General features: G+C 41.0%; 1 protein-coding gene across 5 annotated transcripts in view; it reads left to right on the top strand.

Moving 5' to 3' along the window:
* HERC3 (HECT and RLD domain containing E3 ubiquitin protein ligase 3) overlaps positions 1-5,163 on the top strand; it is a gene marked incomplete at both ends in the record, with an annotated part of 106,097 nt that extends 100,934 nt beyond the window's left edge. For 4 of the 5 annotated variants that reach the window (XM_080697353.1, XM_080697352.1, XM_080697350.1 and 1 more), the window contains 3 exons: positions 1,780-1,963; positions 2,194-2,296; positions 4,955-5,163. In XM_080697353.1, the coding sequence (XP_080553479.1) occupies positions 1,780-1,963; positions 2,194-2,296; positions 4,955-5,163 (496 nt within the window). The remainder of the gene's footprint in view (positions 1-1,779; positions 1,964-2,193; positions 2,297-4,954) is intronic. The other variant, XM_080697351.1, reaches the window with a different exon arrangement.
* Between the last annotated feature and the right edge of the window lie 11,539 nt (positions 5,164-16,702).

Here is a 16,702-nt window from a genome sequence, read left to right as displayed (position 1 = left end):
TCTCACCTCATCAGCGGGTAAGCCACTGATGGATTAATAATTTAAATGGATTTACTGGGTAGTAACTGTAGGCAGATGGGTGTGGCTATAGGAGGTAGGTCACTGGAGCTGTGGCTTTAAAGACTATTATCTGTCTCTGGTCCTTTCCTCTCTTACTCTCTTCTTCCGGCTGCTGTGAATAACTTTTCTCTTGCACAGCCTACCGCCATGTTTTTGCATTGAAGCTGATGAGCCTTGGAATGAACCTCTGAAGCCATCAGCCAAATAAACGTTTCCTCCTCTAAATTGTTCTTGTCAGGTATTTTGGTCACATTTATGAAGTAGCTGACGACTACAGTAGATATCAGCAAATCTTCTCCAAATATTTATGCTTCACTTTGTAGTTTATGTTGTAAAAGACTGAATAAACATGAGGACAATGGCCTGACCATATGTAAAAGTAGAATTGTGACCCACAATCGGCAGTAAACTGCCAAGGAAACCAAGCTTTTTTTTTTTTTTTTATCTACAGTAAGCAGCCCAGGAAGCCAATCTGCTGTATAACTCAAGTTTGAAGAAGGTCTCATTGTTATCTTTCTTAATGACTTCTACAGTGATCTGCTTAGAATGCAGGATTTCATTAATAGTTGATAGCTCTCTTAATTTTTGTCTCCACATCTGAGATTAGGACCAAACAGAGAAGGCCAAATATGTACCCCTAACCAGTCACTTAGGGTACCTCACTTCTAGTTAGCTCCTTAGAGCTTCCTTGAGCCGACAGCCTCCAGTCAGGGTGTACCCGAAGCTTTCCTTTTTCCACTATGGTGTTCCCCACTCTTCTGCCTGTCTTAGAGTCTCTGCCAAACACAAGTGTCAGTGGCTAACTCACTTGACATAGCAAGATTTAATTAAGCAACCTTCACTTTTCTCATTTGGTTGATCTTATTTATTTCCATAGTAGCTGTGTATGGTTGTTATCATTTCATAGTGTATCTTCACAGTAGCTGTGTGTCAGCTTCCCATTTCCCCATGTCTTCACCACCCAATGGGTGCAAGTAGTAATTCACTGTGGTCTTCATTTGCTTTTATTTTAGTGTGATGGAACCATTCTTTGAGATAGTTCTTTCCAAAAGTACATAAAGGACTTAAAAGAAAGAAGTCATAGACTTAGAAGCTATGACCTCATCTAAAGCATATTGTGGCTGAATAGAATTGTGGTTGAGTAGATCTCCTGCATCTCAGTAGTTATTTTTTTAGTCACAAATGCAAATAGTATACAATTTCTACTATGAAATTCTTGTTTTAAAAAGTAGTTTTTTCCTTTTTAACACTGTGGACAGACTGCCATCTATAAAGGTAATTGATTACTTTTTCAGATATTCAAGGATACAGATATTAAGTGGCTTAGTTTTGTTTCTAAAAATAAAGGAACTAGCTTAGAATAATTACCCTAGACTTTTTCTTTCAAGTAGAAAAATGTGTTTGTATCCTAAACTAAATTTTAAGAGGGACCTGAAACAAAGTGGAATGAGGAACACTTCAGGTAGAGTCAGCAGCACGGTTCTCCTGACCTCTTCTGCTTCCTGCCTGGCCCCCCGACCCAGGTCTCCTGAGACACCTGGGGACTTACAAGGTAGGAGGGGAAGGAGAGGAGAGCTGTAACCTATGCAATACCTCTAGCATGCCACCTGGAATGAGAATTTGAGGAAATTCCATTTTTCTTCACTGTCAAACTCAGTGTAGAGAGGCAGCTTCATAAACTCTACAAGACTTACTCTTGTTTCTTTGTTCTTGTGGCAGGCAGGAATTTGTGGATGCTTATGTGAATTATGTTTTCCAAATCTCAGTTCATGAATGGTACACAGCCTTCTCCAGCGGCTTCTTAAAGGTGTGTGGTGGCAAAGTACTTGAGCTCTTCCAGCCTTCAGAACTGAGGGCCATGATAGTGGGGAACAGCAACTACAACTGGGAAGAACTAGAAGAGGTAAGCACCGAAGATGCTGCCCCGAACCCTGGGGACGCAGCCACCACCTGGGTAGGTGCCCCCAGGGATTGGTCTCCTTCAAATATCTGTGGTTGAGTAGGATTTGGATGTCTTCTGCATCTCAGTAATTATTTCTTAGTCTCAAATGCAAATGATATCCATGTTTACTGCAATATTATTCTTATTCTATAAAATAACATTTGCTTTTTTATTAACTTATTTTTGGACAGACTGCCATCTACAAGGGTGATTACTCAGCCACACATCCCACTGTGAAACTATTCTGGGAAACATTTCATGAATTTCCATTGGAAAAAAAGAAGAAGTTTCTCTGTAAGTAACAGTAATATCAATATGGTATTTGTCCACATTTTAGTCTTACATACAGTGGACAATATACTCCAGAGGGTTTAACTCTTTTAAGTGGTAAAGAGTAAGTAATTATATTTGTGGGGTTTTTTTGTCTTAATGATATGTGAGGCACACATGGGTTATTAATCCATACCTTGTGCCTAACAAGAGAGGTTGTATAAAAGGAAGGAAAGAAGCTTTTCACTGATTTCCAGTTACTCTAAAAGTAATAGCTATTTTAGCTGGGTGTATGGTGTTTGTCGATAGTCCCACCTACTTACTCAGCAGGCTAAAGCAGGAAGATTCTTCCTTGGCCCTAGGATTTCAATGCTGGTCTGAACAAGGTAGACCCATCTCAAAAAAACAAAAAAGGAAATGAATAGATATAATAGTTACTTTATATGAAAGAATTATTTATTACATTTATGAAGTGAAATTGTTTGAATTAACCTCCCTAATATCTATAATGTTTTTAAAATATTACAAAGTGTTTACTGCAAATGAAACTCAGGAGGTATAATTTATTAAAGCTTTACTATAATACAATTCACATGCCATACAACTTAACCATTTAAACTGTACACTTCAGTGGTTTTTTTTTTTTTACATACACAGAGTTGTAAAACTATCACAAATCAATTTTGGAATATGTTCATCACCTCAGGAAGATACTTCATACCCATAGCAGTCACTCACCATTTGTCCTCCTCATTTCCCTTCCCAGTCTTTCTGTGTATAGATTTGGCTACTATAGACATTTATTATAAATGTAGTCTTTTTGGTCCTTTTGTGGTCCTTTGACTGGCAGGATTATATTTGAAAAAACACCTTTGGAAAAGAGAATGAAGTTGGTTTACATGAACAAATTCAACCTTTTAAAATAAGTTGAAATCTTTGTGTCTGTGTGTAATCAGTATAAAATACTATCCAATGAATACTATAGAATTTTTATTCATACAGAAAATAGGGTCTTAAAGGGTACTTTCTTTTGCTATATAAGAATGAGCATATCTGGACGTGGTGGTTTATACTTGTAATCTCAGCACTTGGGAGACTGAGACAGGAGGATTATAGGTTCAAACCCAGCCTCAGTAACTTAGTGAGATCCTGTTTAAAAAAAAAAAAAATAGGGCTACGGATGTAGCTTGGAGGTAGAATGTCCCTGGGTTCAATCCCAAGCATTCACACAAAAAAGAGCACAGATGGGCACATATTAATGTTAATGTAGAACTAGAACCAGATTCTACTGTCTACATTGAGCAAAGAAGAGGAAGTGAAGATCTTATACAAGAACTCTTTAAAAGGGGCTTCATTTCTCCTCTGCCCAGTTACATCAGGCTTTGAGAAGCAGTGGCACATGAATTGAATGACAGGGTAGATTTTTTTTTTCCAAGTGAGGTTGTAGGGCTGTGACATTCAAGAGAAGCCTGTGCATGGCCCTGGGGATTTTCTTAGAAAAGGACATTTTATGTTCAGACCATTGTACCTCGAAATTTTTATTAACTGGAGATTTTGGCAAGAATGCTTATATATTATAGCTTCAGGTTATTATTATTATTTTTTGGGGGGTGGTACTGGGGGTGGAACCCAGAGGCTTTCTACCTCCGGACTATATTCCCAGACCTATTTTATATTTTATTTGGAAACAGGGCCTCACTAAGTTGCTGAGAGCCTAAGTAGCTGAGGCTGGCTTCGAACCTTCGTGATCCTCCTGTCTCAGACTCCCAAGCGCCGGGATTACAAGCGTGCGCCACCACGCCTGGCAGCTTCAGGTTATTTGAAAGTAAGTGTGTGTGTGGGGGGGGGTTACTGGGGATGGAATTCAGGGGCATTCTACGTCAGAGCTGCACCCCAGCCCTAATTTTTTATTTTGAAACAGGGTCTCACTGAGTTGCAAAGGGCCTCACTAAGTAGCTGAGGCGGTCCTTGAACCACATCCTCCTGTCTCAGCCTCCCAAATTCTGGGATTACAAAGGTGCAGCACCACACCTGGTATAAGTGTTTTGTAAGTAACAATTTCATTATATTGATTTCCAGCACTTCAACTATGAGAAGGTTACCCAGCACTAGGAAACTGGAAGACAAGCACATTTTTGCTTGTGTGGTGTGCACGTGCATTCTCTGTCTCTGTCTGTCTGTCTCTCTTACTTTCATCTTTCATAGAGGCTTTGTTTTTTGTCCAGTCACAGTGCATGTCACAAGAGTGAAATGCTTTGTATAATGTTTGGCTCAGTTCTTCTGGATTGTGAAGGAGACAGGGAAGACACATCAAATAGATCCTAAATGGAAACGTAGTAGTCTAGATGGGACAGGTACCAGACACTTGAGTTGAGAGACCTTGTCTTCTTGGCTTTCCCTGAGGCCAGACACTCTTTTCCTGTTCAGCCATTGTCCCTGCTCTAATTGTGTGAAGGCTCATCACAGTTTTTGAGGGCATCCATTTGATTGAGGCCGGGTTTTACTTGAGGGCCTTTCTGAGCATCCGTCATTCCCCTGGAGACATGTTGGCACATGAGCGTATTTGTGCTTCTCGTGCAAGCCACAGGGTGTCATACCTTCCTCTCCGTTGCTGGAAGATCTCGACCTCTGAGCTCCACTCCCCGTTGGCACAGTTGTTAATGTCCTGTTCTTTTTCTGCAGTGTTCCTGACGGGCAGCGATCGGATTCCCATCTACGGCATGGCCAGCCTGCAGATCGTCATCCAGTCCACAGCCAGCGGGGAGGAGTACTTGCCTGTGGCCCACACTTGCTACAATCTTCTTGACCTCCCCAAGTACAGCAGCAAAGAGATTCTGAGTACACGACTGACCCAGGCCCTTGACAACTATGAGGGGTTTAGTTTGGCTTGAGGCTCCCCGGCTTGTCCTGGATGTCCCGTCCTTCCTCATTGTCTGCATTGAGGCCTCTATAGAAAATCATGGGGAATGATTTCTATTTTTTTATTGTCTAAGTGAGTTGGGACATTTGAATCCTGAACCAGGTTGATGTGTTTTAGGGTTATAAGTAGCTAACAGCATTTCTGAGAAATTAGGTGTAGGGAATAGGGTGAAAAAATTGGCTCTACTGTGGGAGGTAGATTTGACTTTGTTTTGTTTTTGTTTCAAATCGAACTATCCAGTGTTCCTTTTACCTGTGAATGTTTTGCACAATGCTGGATAAAATGGCAGTAGATTTTAAAACTTTCCTTTCCCAGGTGTCTGTCTTAGGCTTGATCTCTCCTCACAGTGCTCCTGACTTCTCATTCCTCTATGAGAATGATTTTGACTGATCTGTCCCTTCTTAGCTGTGCATGTAGAATGTCTCCTTTCTCTTCAGCCTTGTTACAGCCCTACTCCGACTTAAAGGAGGAAGGACTACTTCAGGAACTCCCAATTCCAAAAAGTTGAGTCTGGGTCCATTATTTGGCAGAGTGCTTGAGAATTTCTGAGAAGCTTTGTGAATGCATCTTGCTTTATAAACTGTTCTTGAGGGAATAGCAACCTTCCCATGGCTGTGCGTATTTCTTGGGCCTCCTTAAAGATATGCAGAGCAGCTTAAAGTTGCAATTGAGCCTAATTTTGTTTTTGTTACGCAGCCATGTCCTTTTTATAATAGGTGAATTGATAGGAATCTACACCTTCCCTTATCTCGCTTTTGGAGCAAGTTGCATTAATTTTTTAATGTCTCAATATTGCCCAAGAAAAGTAGAAACAATAAATTTCTTGTCCCTTTCTCTACCGCCTTATGTCTCATATCTTCCTTCCCCCCTCCTTTTCCAACCTTCCTTTCTTTCTTCCTCTCCTGTCTTCTTTACTGTATCCTATACTTCATTACTTAACCTAACTTCTCCTTCTTCCTTCCTTTCTAGTAGATGCATGTTAATCTTTTTTTAAAAATGTTTAATTTATATTGCAAAATTTCTTAGATTTTTTTTCTTTTTCCCTAACTGTTAAGACATTCTGTATGATGGAATTTTTTTGTTTGTCACATTTTAAATGTTTGTTTACAGTGGGACTTTGGGGGGGTATTATGTTAAATCAAATATATGTATCTCAAAATTACATGCTCAACCTTCCTCATCATGGAATAAGAAAAGTCTGCATGGTCAAAAAACCCATGTCAGCCTAATTTGAAATTCCTAGTACCTAGAGAAAAAAACTTATTTATATAAAATGAAGTATTTATGAACCGTGATACAGCATCAAATCTTGATGAAGGATTGTGGACTTTTGCTTTTTGTTTTTAAAACTTACTCCAATTGCTAAATTGGTAGTTTTCCAGTCTTTATAAATACAAGATTAAGAAAAGATATACAGTTATATGAAATGTTTATTTTCTATGTGTGTGCATATAGTTCAATATTATGCAATAAATTTGGTGTTTTAACTTAAAGCGATTTCTTATCATACTTGCTGAATGGACAGCTTGCTTTCACCAGAAGCATGAGGTCACCCAAGTCTCATGGCAGGACTGATTTGGTTCCTGCCATAGGGAAGTAGAACCAAGTGCTGTGAAAGTAGAAAAAAGCAGAGCGGGAGCAGATGGCATTGATGGGAGCAGATGGAGGATGGGGTTTCCCATGATTGTGATAGGCACAAAGGCATTTCCCAGAGAGGGAGCAGCCTTAGCAAAGGCTTCAACATGGGTGCATGTTTTATTTCCTTATTTTTTGTGTGTGGTACTGAGGACTGAACCTAGAGGCATTCTGCTTCCATGCTATACTCCCAACCCTTTTCTTTATTTTTTGTTTTGAAACAGGGTCTCACTAGGTTTTGGATATTCCAGTTACGTTGCTGAGGCTGTTGTCAAACCTGCAATCCTCCAGTTTTGGCCTCCCCAAGTACTGGAATTACAGGCGTACACCACCATGCCCAGCTTGGGGCGCATGCTTTAGGGAAGGGTCTGGAACAGTGTGAAGGGGGGCTCAGAGAAAACAATAATGGTAGATAAGATTGGGAGAAAGAAGGTAGAAGTGAACCTGAAGAATGAGGCTTGGCATTAGAACTTTTATGGGTAATATATAGGGTTTGTTCAGAACTCAGAAGCTTGAGGTGATAGGACCTGAGGCTGGTTTAAGAAGGAACGTATGGATGGTGTAAATGTGGAGGAATTGGAACAGGAAGGACTGAAGCAGAGCCACAGCAGCTCAGCGTGGTGAACCTGAGAAGAGTGTGTGGACAGGACAGGTGAGGGGAAACAGGAGAGAAACAGGTGAATCAGACTTGCTCATCTGATGATTGATGCTCAGCCCACTGAACAAACCAAACCTGTGAAACATAGCAAGGAAGAAGTATTTTCAATAAATTTCTAAAACAAATATAACGTATTGTCTTGCCAGACTTAATAGATGCTTTAAAAGTAGTGAAGAGCCGGGTGTGGTGGTGCACGCTTGTAATCCCCGTGCTTGGGAGGCAGAGACAGGAGGATCGTGCAGGTTCGAAGCCAGCCGCGCGCGCTGGCTTAGGAGACCCTGTTTCCAAATAGAAATGTAAAAATAGGTCTGGGAGTGTAGCCCGGAGGTAGAAGGGCTTCCAGGAACCCCAGTACCACCAAAAAAAAAAAAAAAAAGTAGTGAAGAGAACCGTAGTTTCCCATTAATAAGCTTTATTCAGCAGCATTTAATAATCTACATAAGAACTAAGTTTGAGGGCTACAAAAAAAACCTACCATATTTAATTCTGGATAGAAACAGACAAGTTATTTTAAATAACTTTGGGGCCACAGAATACCCATTCCTTAAATAGGGAGATTGGGCCCTTTGAACTCATTAAGTTCTATGATTCCATTAGTGAGAATAGTGCTTACACATTAGAGACACTCAAAGAAATATTTCTAAATATTTGTCAGATTAGTGAAATTCAGTGCTGCTTCTAGAACACAATGTTTTGTTTTGTTTTTTCTGGAATCTTCTCTTCTCACCTTCATCACTATGGCTTGAGAAGATTGCTTTTCCAGAGAGGGATTCCAGGGTTTGCCGTCCTCTCCTGCAAACCTTAGACTGTAGCTTCACTGGTTCATTCTCTTACCAATTTAATGAAATTCTTTGGTAATTTTCTTTTGGTAGGTCGGGTTCACTGAAAGTGTGACTAAGCAATTTAGCAAATTCTTTTGGATATTCAGTCCATCCAGAAGCCTTTTGATAATTTATATGGTTCTCTATTAATAATCCTGCAAGAAGAAAAAAGCAAGAATGTCATACTATAGCTCCAGAATGAAAATGGTTTCTACATTTCTAAAAGGGTTGAAAGGGTAAGAGAAAAAAGTAAAATGAAGAAGAATATGTGACAGAGATTATGTGGCCCACTTAATGTGTTAATACCCAATAGTTTTCTAAAAAAAAATGGCCAGTCCTCATAAAATCAAACTTTCAGGAATCACAATGGCAGAGTGGACAATTTTTCTGAAGTTTTTGGGAGCAACTTGAGTCATAATTTGTTGTTGAATGAGAGAAAACAAATGTTTGGATAAGAAAATCACATTTCATCCAAGATTAACCCATAGAAATAAACATTTCAGATTCTGACTGTAATAGTAACCAGCACTAATTTCTTGCTGTATATCAGACAGCCCCTGTGTCTGAATTTAACTGCCACCATGGCCTTGCTGGCTGTGTGGCCTTGGGGAGGCCTCTTTTCTGTGCTTCATTTTCTTCCTATTCAAAATGGGGACAGAGATAGCACCTTCCTCATGGAATTGTTAGTATTAAATGAATTCACAGAAAGCACATAGAATAGGGCCTCACACGCGATAAGCTCTCAATCATTGTAATTACCACTATTATCCCAGTTTTTCATATGAAAATAACTTGCTTGATATTGGAAAGAGGTGGCACCTGGACTTGACTATCAATGTGTGCTGAGCCCAGCACTAGAGGCGGGCAGCATGTTGGGCTCCGGCTGCGCTGTGGTCACTGGGACTTGGCGTTGTGATGGGCAGCTTCTCACAGCGATCAGGTGTGCAGTTCTTATGTCATCTGCACTGGGTCTACAGTGCTGCAGAGTGCTGTGAAATAATTTTAGATTCATAGAAGAGTAGCAGAGGCAATCAAAATTCCTAGAGTCCCCATTCAGCTTTCCCTAATATCATCACAATGATACACATTCTAAAACTAAGGCGCCAATATCGGGAAACTCTTGTTAAGGAATTAGAGACTTCATTTGGAGTATTTGTATGTTGTGTGTCTGTGTGTGTGTGTTACTGGGGACTGAATTCCTAGTATATACACTGAGCAGTATCCCTAGCTCTATTTTATTATTTATGTTTGTTTTATTATTTATTTACTTATTTATGTGGTACTGGGGATTGATCCCAGGGACACTATACCTCTGAGCTACACCCCCCTAGCTTTATTTTGGTGGTACTGGGGTTTCTGGAAGCCCTTCTACCTCCGGGCTACACTCCCAGACCTATTTCATGCTTTATTTTTGGAAACAGGGTCTCTTAAGCCAGCGGGGCTGGCTTCGAACCTGCGCGATCCTCCTGTCTCTGCCTCCCAAGTATGGGGATTACAAGTGTGCGCCACCACGCCCAGTCTATTTTATTCTTTTTATTTTGAAATAGGGTCTCATTAAGTTGCTGAGGCTGACCTTGAACCTATGATCCTCCTGTCTTAGCCTCCTACTGATTGGATTTTTTGTCATTTTTTCCACTGATGTCTTTTGTAATGCAGAATTCCACATTGCATTCAGCTCAGCAGGATCTTAGTAAGTATTGGGATTCAAAGCTTTGCCTCTGGGTGGGGCTAGGAGCCCAGGGACTCAGTGCCCTGTGCACAGTCTCAGTCAGAGGGTAATGGGAAGGTCTTAGGACAGGAAGGTTGTCAGGTCCCTCCATGGGTCCTGGGACACTGTTAGCCCACAGGTGGGTCCTGCCTTGGCAAGCAGCTCTGTGTTCTCAAGAGCAGGAGTAATTGACCTTCAGGTTTCAGTAGTTGGCAAAAGGCAGCATTTCCCATGGGAAAACACCTTTTATGGGAAAGAGAAAGGAGCTTTGTATTTGTATAAATTTGGCTTCCTCTGGGTTAAAGAAAGTTAAGCTTGTTAAACTTTATTGCAAGACTTCTTAGACAACTTTGTGAATCTCTAAGAGAGGAAGACTATGGCATTTCCTAAATGCCATATAGTTTCCACTGCACACACCAGGGGTTTTTATTTTATTTTATTTTATTTATTTTCTTTTTGGTGGGGAGGCTCAGACCATAGTTTGGAATTAATAGTCCAGTAGTTAACCAGTAACTAAGCAGATCACAGAAAGAAAGGTGAGTTAAAGGAAAGCTTATGATAGAATAGCCAAAGAGATCTGAAGTGCAGTTCAGTGAGTAGTATGCTTTTTTAGGATGTGTATAGGAGAAAAATTAAATAAAGTGAGAGCTAATCTGCAGAATTTCATCATTTCCTTTTATTGAGAAATGCACAGTTTGTCTCAAATTTCCTTTGGCTATTAAATGGAATCAAGCAAATTTTAAACCTATTTCCAAAATGTCTAAAAATATGACACCTATGTTGATTTCAATAACCTTAACCTTGTTCATAGCCAAGGCAGTTGGAATCGGACTTATGTCTGAACATGACCATTTTGAAGATGTTTTTGTGCAGTGTTGACAGAAGCCATGGGTGGTGCTACCTACAGTCTTATCTTGGGAACAGGGGTCCATAAAGGAGAACAGGAGCTCGTGATGAAGACAGGGACAAAAACAGGTGAAAGTTCTCCTGTAGATTGGACCAGGGGAGTTGGAAGTGACACAAATTCTACCATTGCACCTTTGCAATGCAGGAAAAGAGGGACTAATGCCCCCATCAAAGCAGAGCCCTGTGAAAGGTGCAGCAGATTTGGCTCTGATTCCTAATCTCTGCTTTGGATACTGATCCTGACTCCAATGCAGGATCTAGTCAAGTTAACATCTGTCTTGCCCTTTACTTGTGCAGTGAGATGCCAGGAGGCACAGGAGAAGGAGTCCACCTGTGTGGGCGGACTTCTTGGCTCAGCATTAATAACAGTCTCTCCCAGGAATCAGCCAACCTGGGCTTTGGTGCTTTATTTCCTTGCAAACTGATTGGGCCTATATTCCTCAGTAATGTGTAGCACCAAGAAAATTAGTTCAGATGTCAGCTTATCCCGCTCCCCCCCACCCCACTAGAGTGACTGTACCCTTGGCAGGGTGCACAATCACATGGTCTTTAGATCTTTTAAAAGCTGATTTTCCTCAGCCTAATCCCATGGGAGTTAGATACAATTTATGATAATTATTGATTCAGCTTCTACTGGTGTTGAACTTCCTGAGAAACTTAAATAAGAATTAAAAGACACACACACACACACACACACACACACACACACACACACGAGCTCGTGATGAAGACAGGGACAAAAACAGGTCTTGTATCTTCAGAAAAGGTAGATATTTATATAGTTAAACTTTATTGCAAGACTTCTTAGACAACTCATAGACACACACACACACACACACACACACACACACACACACACACACCTCAGATGGAGCCAAACACTCAACCAGATTTGTCTTTCATGGCTATCTTTTCTTTAGGATTAGGAGGAAAAGAAAGCAAAGAGAAAATTTGGAAATAACCCTCACTGGATCATCAGGCAGGTGCTCTTGAGGGCAAAAGTTGATGGCAAGTGCCAACTGGGTACTGGCTTGTGGTCCCAGCAGGGCTGACCTGCCATGGCCAAAAAGCTTCTTGTTGTCAAAAAATGGGTCTCTTGACCTTTTATGCCTGAGAATTCTCAGAAACTTAGATGTTTGTGAACCATGACCAAGGACTCTCAAGTTCATGGCACTGGTGGAGTGTTTAGCGTGGAGACCAGGAGTTTCTGAATTTCTGAGGTAATGGGAGGAAGAGGAGGTAGAGGTCCTCATTCAATGAGATTGTGAAATCATTTGAATCCAGCCTGGTATGGCATACATCTGAAATCCCAATACTTGGGAAGCTGAGATGGGAGGATTACAGGTTTGAGGCCAGCCTCAACAACTTAGGGAGACCCTGTATCAAAATAAAAATAATAAACTGGGTATTGTGGTACACACCTGTAATCTCAGTACTTGGGAGGTTGAGACAGGAGGATCATAGGTTTGAGGTCAGCTTCAGCAACTTGGTGAGGTTCTCAGCAACTTATTGAGATCCTGTTTCAAAATAAAAATGTCTGGCCATGTAGCTCAGAGGTAGAATGCTCCTGGGTTCAGTCCCCAACACTTAAAAAAAAAAAAAAAGTCCCTTGAATCTGAAAGCTAGGCCTGCTGCTGGCCTAGCAATGGCACCTTTATGTGCTGCTCCTGTAGGTTGATGAGGTAGGTTCTCTCCTAGCCTCCACCTTGGCCACAGGTTTTGATAAAATTCAATATGTTGATTAGGACCTTGCCAAAATCAGAGCAACTCCCCTCCAGAAGGTGCACTTAATTTTTAATTATTAAAAAATAACATCAGGGGCTGGGATGTAGCTCAGTGGCAAAGTGCCTGCTTTGCAGGTGTGGTGCTCTGGGTTCAATCCTCATTTTCAAAAAGACACACACAAAAAGACCCCCCCCCTTTAAAAATATACCAGAGACAGGAACTTGTGGACATATCAGTGATCTGGAGATAAGTGCAAAGGTTATCTGCTGCTTTACTCCAGGACACTCCATTCCCACAGTGACCTCAGCTGCCATCTCAGACATTTCATTCTTTTTACATGTCTGAGCAGACTTGGACCTTCCAAAATGTTCTGGGGGAAAAGTAGATTGAGGGACTTTGCTATGCTCTACAAGGGAAGGAACTTAGCCAGCATGAATCCTCAGGCAATAGTTTTGATGTGATTTTCTTGGGAAAGGTAATAGTCAAAGTTTATCTTCTCTTTTCCCCAAGAGAGTAGGTTAATGTTCTCGCAAAATCTGGTTCATCCTATTAGCACTAAATTGTGGTCCAGGTGCCGGAGTTTCTTACTTTTACACAAGGAATCAGAGGGTGATGGTGGGGAAGTTGGTAGTGTGAAGTACAGTTCCTTTTCTGGCAGGTACTCAAAATGTATTGCTGGACTTCAAGACACAAAGGGTCTTTATCTCGATGCTGACCCTGGCGCCATCATCTGTTGAAGATTTACTGTATGATCGCTGTACAGGTCTTCAAAGTAAATTATTAGTAATAACCCGATCAGGTAGGTATTCTGGTTGGTCATGTTTTTCACATAAAGAAAGAGACTTTGGGAGAGTAAGTAATGTGTTCAGATCTTACCGCTGGGTCATGTGTCTGCAGTGTGGCCCTCAAGCATCAAGCAGCGTTCTGTTCTGTTCTCTGTGGGGTGTTGTCAATAGTGCTGGTCTCTGTTAACACAGTATGTTGGGTTAATTGGCCCAGCTGTTAATTTCCACAAATATCCAGGATGCAGTCTGCATCCTCTTCAACCTGAGGTTCTGGGACAAAGCAGCGAGGCTGCATATCTGAAAGGCATTAAAGTGAGGCCTTGTGGAGTTACTGCACCCCCAAGCCCCAGAGAGTCATGTGCATACGATGTGAGAAGCACTGCTCTCAGCCACTAACCCTTTCTCCTTTCCCTTCCTTTGTTTTAATCTTCTACAGTAATTTCAAGTTCTTTAACAGTTACAGAAAAACCCCACTCTTTGAAAATGTCTTACCATATAGTACTCAGAGCTGCAGAGTAGAATCATGCAGAGTAGCATGATTCAGCATATCTTTGAATTGCTTTTGAGAAATTAAATGCAACATCTACAAGATTATGAACTTTAGAATTAATAGTAACATCATGTCTACACATATAGGCCCGGTTGGGGAATCTCCGATGGTTCTGCTGTGTTTGGCATTGGGCCGTGCTCCCCAGAGCAGCTGCAGCACAGCAAAAGCCACCCTTTGTGGCACGTGCCTTGTTGCTGGAGAGGAAAAGTGAGAAGCAAGCTGTCAACAGCCCCAATCCCTGCCAAACCCCATTTGTCTGCCTGCCAGCCAGGAATCTAAAAATGCATTTGGGAATTTTACTTTTGGCATTTACTGAACATGAAATGCTACTGTGTATTGACCTAGCTTAGGGATAACATATATTTTAATTCTAGAAGAGGTAGTGATGAGACCAATGAGAGGGTCTAGCATCTCTTCCTCAGTCCGCCTTCCCTTATGTGTATGGGTCTGCACCGGCCACAGAACCTGGGTGTAATTAAACTACCCTAGGTGAGCTTCAGTGTTGGCAGGACTGCATTAAATAGTATCTACATTAGCATTACTATGTCTCTGAAGTCAGACCAGTCTCAGGGTGAGTCTTGGCTTCAGTACTAGGACAAAGTCCTTATTCCAAGCCATTTAGTGTATATGTGACAAGTGCTGTTTGGAGCATACCTGCATGCTGACCCGCCATGGCTCTCGCTTCACATTGAAATGTGCCTTTTCCCCAAAGTCTTGGTTTTCTAGTGGCTTTGTTTCAGAATAGTAAATGCCTATCAACTTTGAAAATGTACTTAGTTTTTTCTTTAATGTCTTATTTTCTATATCCTCCCAGCCTTTCTGTGAATTAATTTAAAGGCAGCTAAGCACAGAACACAACTTGTTTTTGCAGCTACAGCATGGGCATGCCTAACATGTACCCTTTCTGCTTTACCTCCCAGTGCCCTCCCTCCCTGGAAACAGAACAAAAATGTAATCCTCATGAGGCTCTGAAGGGACACCAGGGAGCCAGCGTTGGAGTCCTTAAGGGAAAGGTCAGACCAACTCAGTCATATATTACTGGCACACTCACAAACTTCACAACTTACACAGTTAAAAATATTTTATTTCTTTAAGTTTATACAAAATACAATCATGTACAAAAATGTACATGCTTTTCATTAAATTTACATTTTACAAAAGGACATTGGTAATTTCAAATGTTTTCTGCTTACATGTCATGTAAACATTATTCTGGGCCCATATTATATAGGAAAATTTTATCTATTCCTGGTGGTTTTCAAGACTATAAGTGCTTTGAAATGGAGAATGAGATCGGCCATGGGACAGATTCTCTAGCTCTGCACATAGGCAAGACTGGCCCCATTCCAGGCAAAACAAGAGCCTCTGAGAAGTAACTGCACCTTCGTGATAATATGGCGTTGCAAATGTACATAGACTTTTGGTTTACATACACATATGTGCACATCTGTACTTCTGATCTCAGTCTACATACATGCATCTACAAGGTAGGATCATGGCCGAAGAGTGCAGATGCCCACAAGGGTACAGTTCTACATGGGACTGTGGCCAGTCCTGGTGTGCATTGTTTGATATATTCATGTTATCCCAGCTTGCAGCCTGCCATGTCAGCCAACATTTGTAATAGTGCCAGTGTGCATAATGTGGATGTGTAAAAATTTGAAAATATGTTCGGCCAGTCTTTTGACAAAATGTATTCTTTAGTACATTCTGAGGGTCAAATGGACCCCCCCACACACACATACAAAGTGAATGAATGAGAGAAAACCACACTCTGATTTCTTCAAACACATGTGGGCTTTAGAGGAAACACTACTTCAGCATTTAGGATATAGTTTTGTGCCTCCCTGCTGTTTTAACCAAGTAGATACTGAAAAAGAACATCATAGAGGCATTGATCTTGGCACAGAAACCAACTCAGGGGAAAATACAGGAAGCAGTGTGTCAGGAACAACCCTCTTGAAAGGAAAACAGAATTATGATAAAACCAGCTTTTCACAAAGCAGTGAACAGTTTTAGGTGTTCAACTATAAATACACTATTGGAAGCAGAAAAGTGGCATCATCATCAGATTAAAAATATCTAGAAAAATCAATCAACAAATTTTAAAACATGATTTTCCCTGTAAATCTATGATCAGTTTTGGCTACTGGGCCCAATTCTCTCTACTGAAAACTAGGCAACCCCAAGACAGAAACAACTCAGTATTGAGGTCATTCCTTTATTCTTATGCCAAAACTCACGTATTCATCTTATAAGGAATCCAAAGACCGACCACATTTATAAACACTCAGCCCTCAGGGGCTCCAAGACTTCTGGCCTCGTGACATCTTAGTAGTATTTATGATATAAGCACAGCCCAGTGGCATTTGTTTTGGGCTAGAAATGTCACACCTGGGAGCAGACACACCTTGCAAAAGCAGCTCTTTCTCACGCACGCAGGTGTTGCATCAGAATGAGACAAAGCAAAAATTACACAGATGTTATAGACAGAGCCATCACTGAATAACCTTTGACTTTCAAACTGGTAACCAAAGGGAAAAAGTCTCATTCACTAGTTCCCAATACACTCGACAATAGCAATTAAAAATATGGTTCTCCAGTTTGAAATCTGATTTGGTCTTTCATGGAAATTTCCCTAAGTTGGGAAATCACCAAGAATGAGCCAGGTTTCTTCTAGCAGCGAAGGGCAAATTTCTACTGTCTTAACATCTAAGATGTC

The sequence above is a fragment of the Muscardinus avellanarius genome, assembly GCF_963383645.1.
Source record: "Muscardinus avellanarius genome assembly, chromosome: 6".
In the NCBI taxonomy this organism is placed as follows: Eukaryota; Metazoa; Chordata; class Mammalia; order Rodentia; family Gliridae; genus Muscardinus; species Muscardinus avellanarius.
The sequence above is the reverse complement of the archived record's forward strand: the minus strand, read 5'-3'. Positions and strand labels throughout refer to the sequence as shown.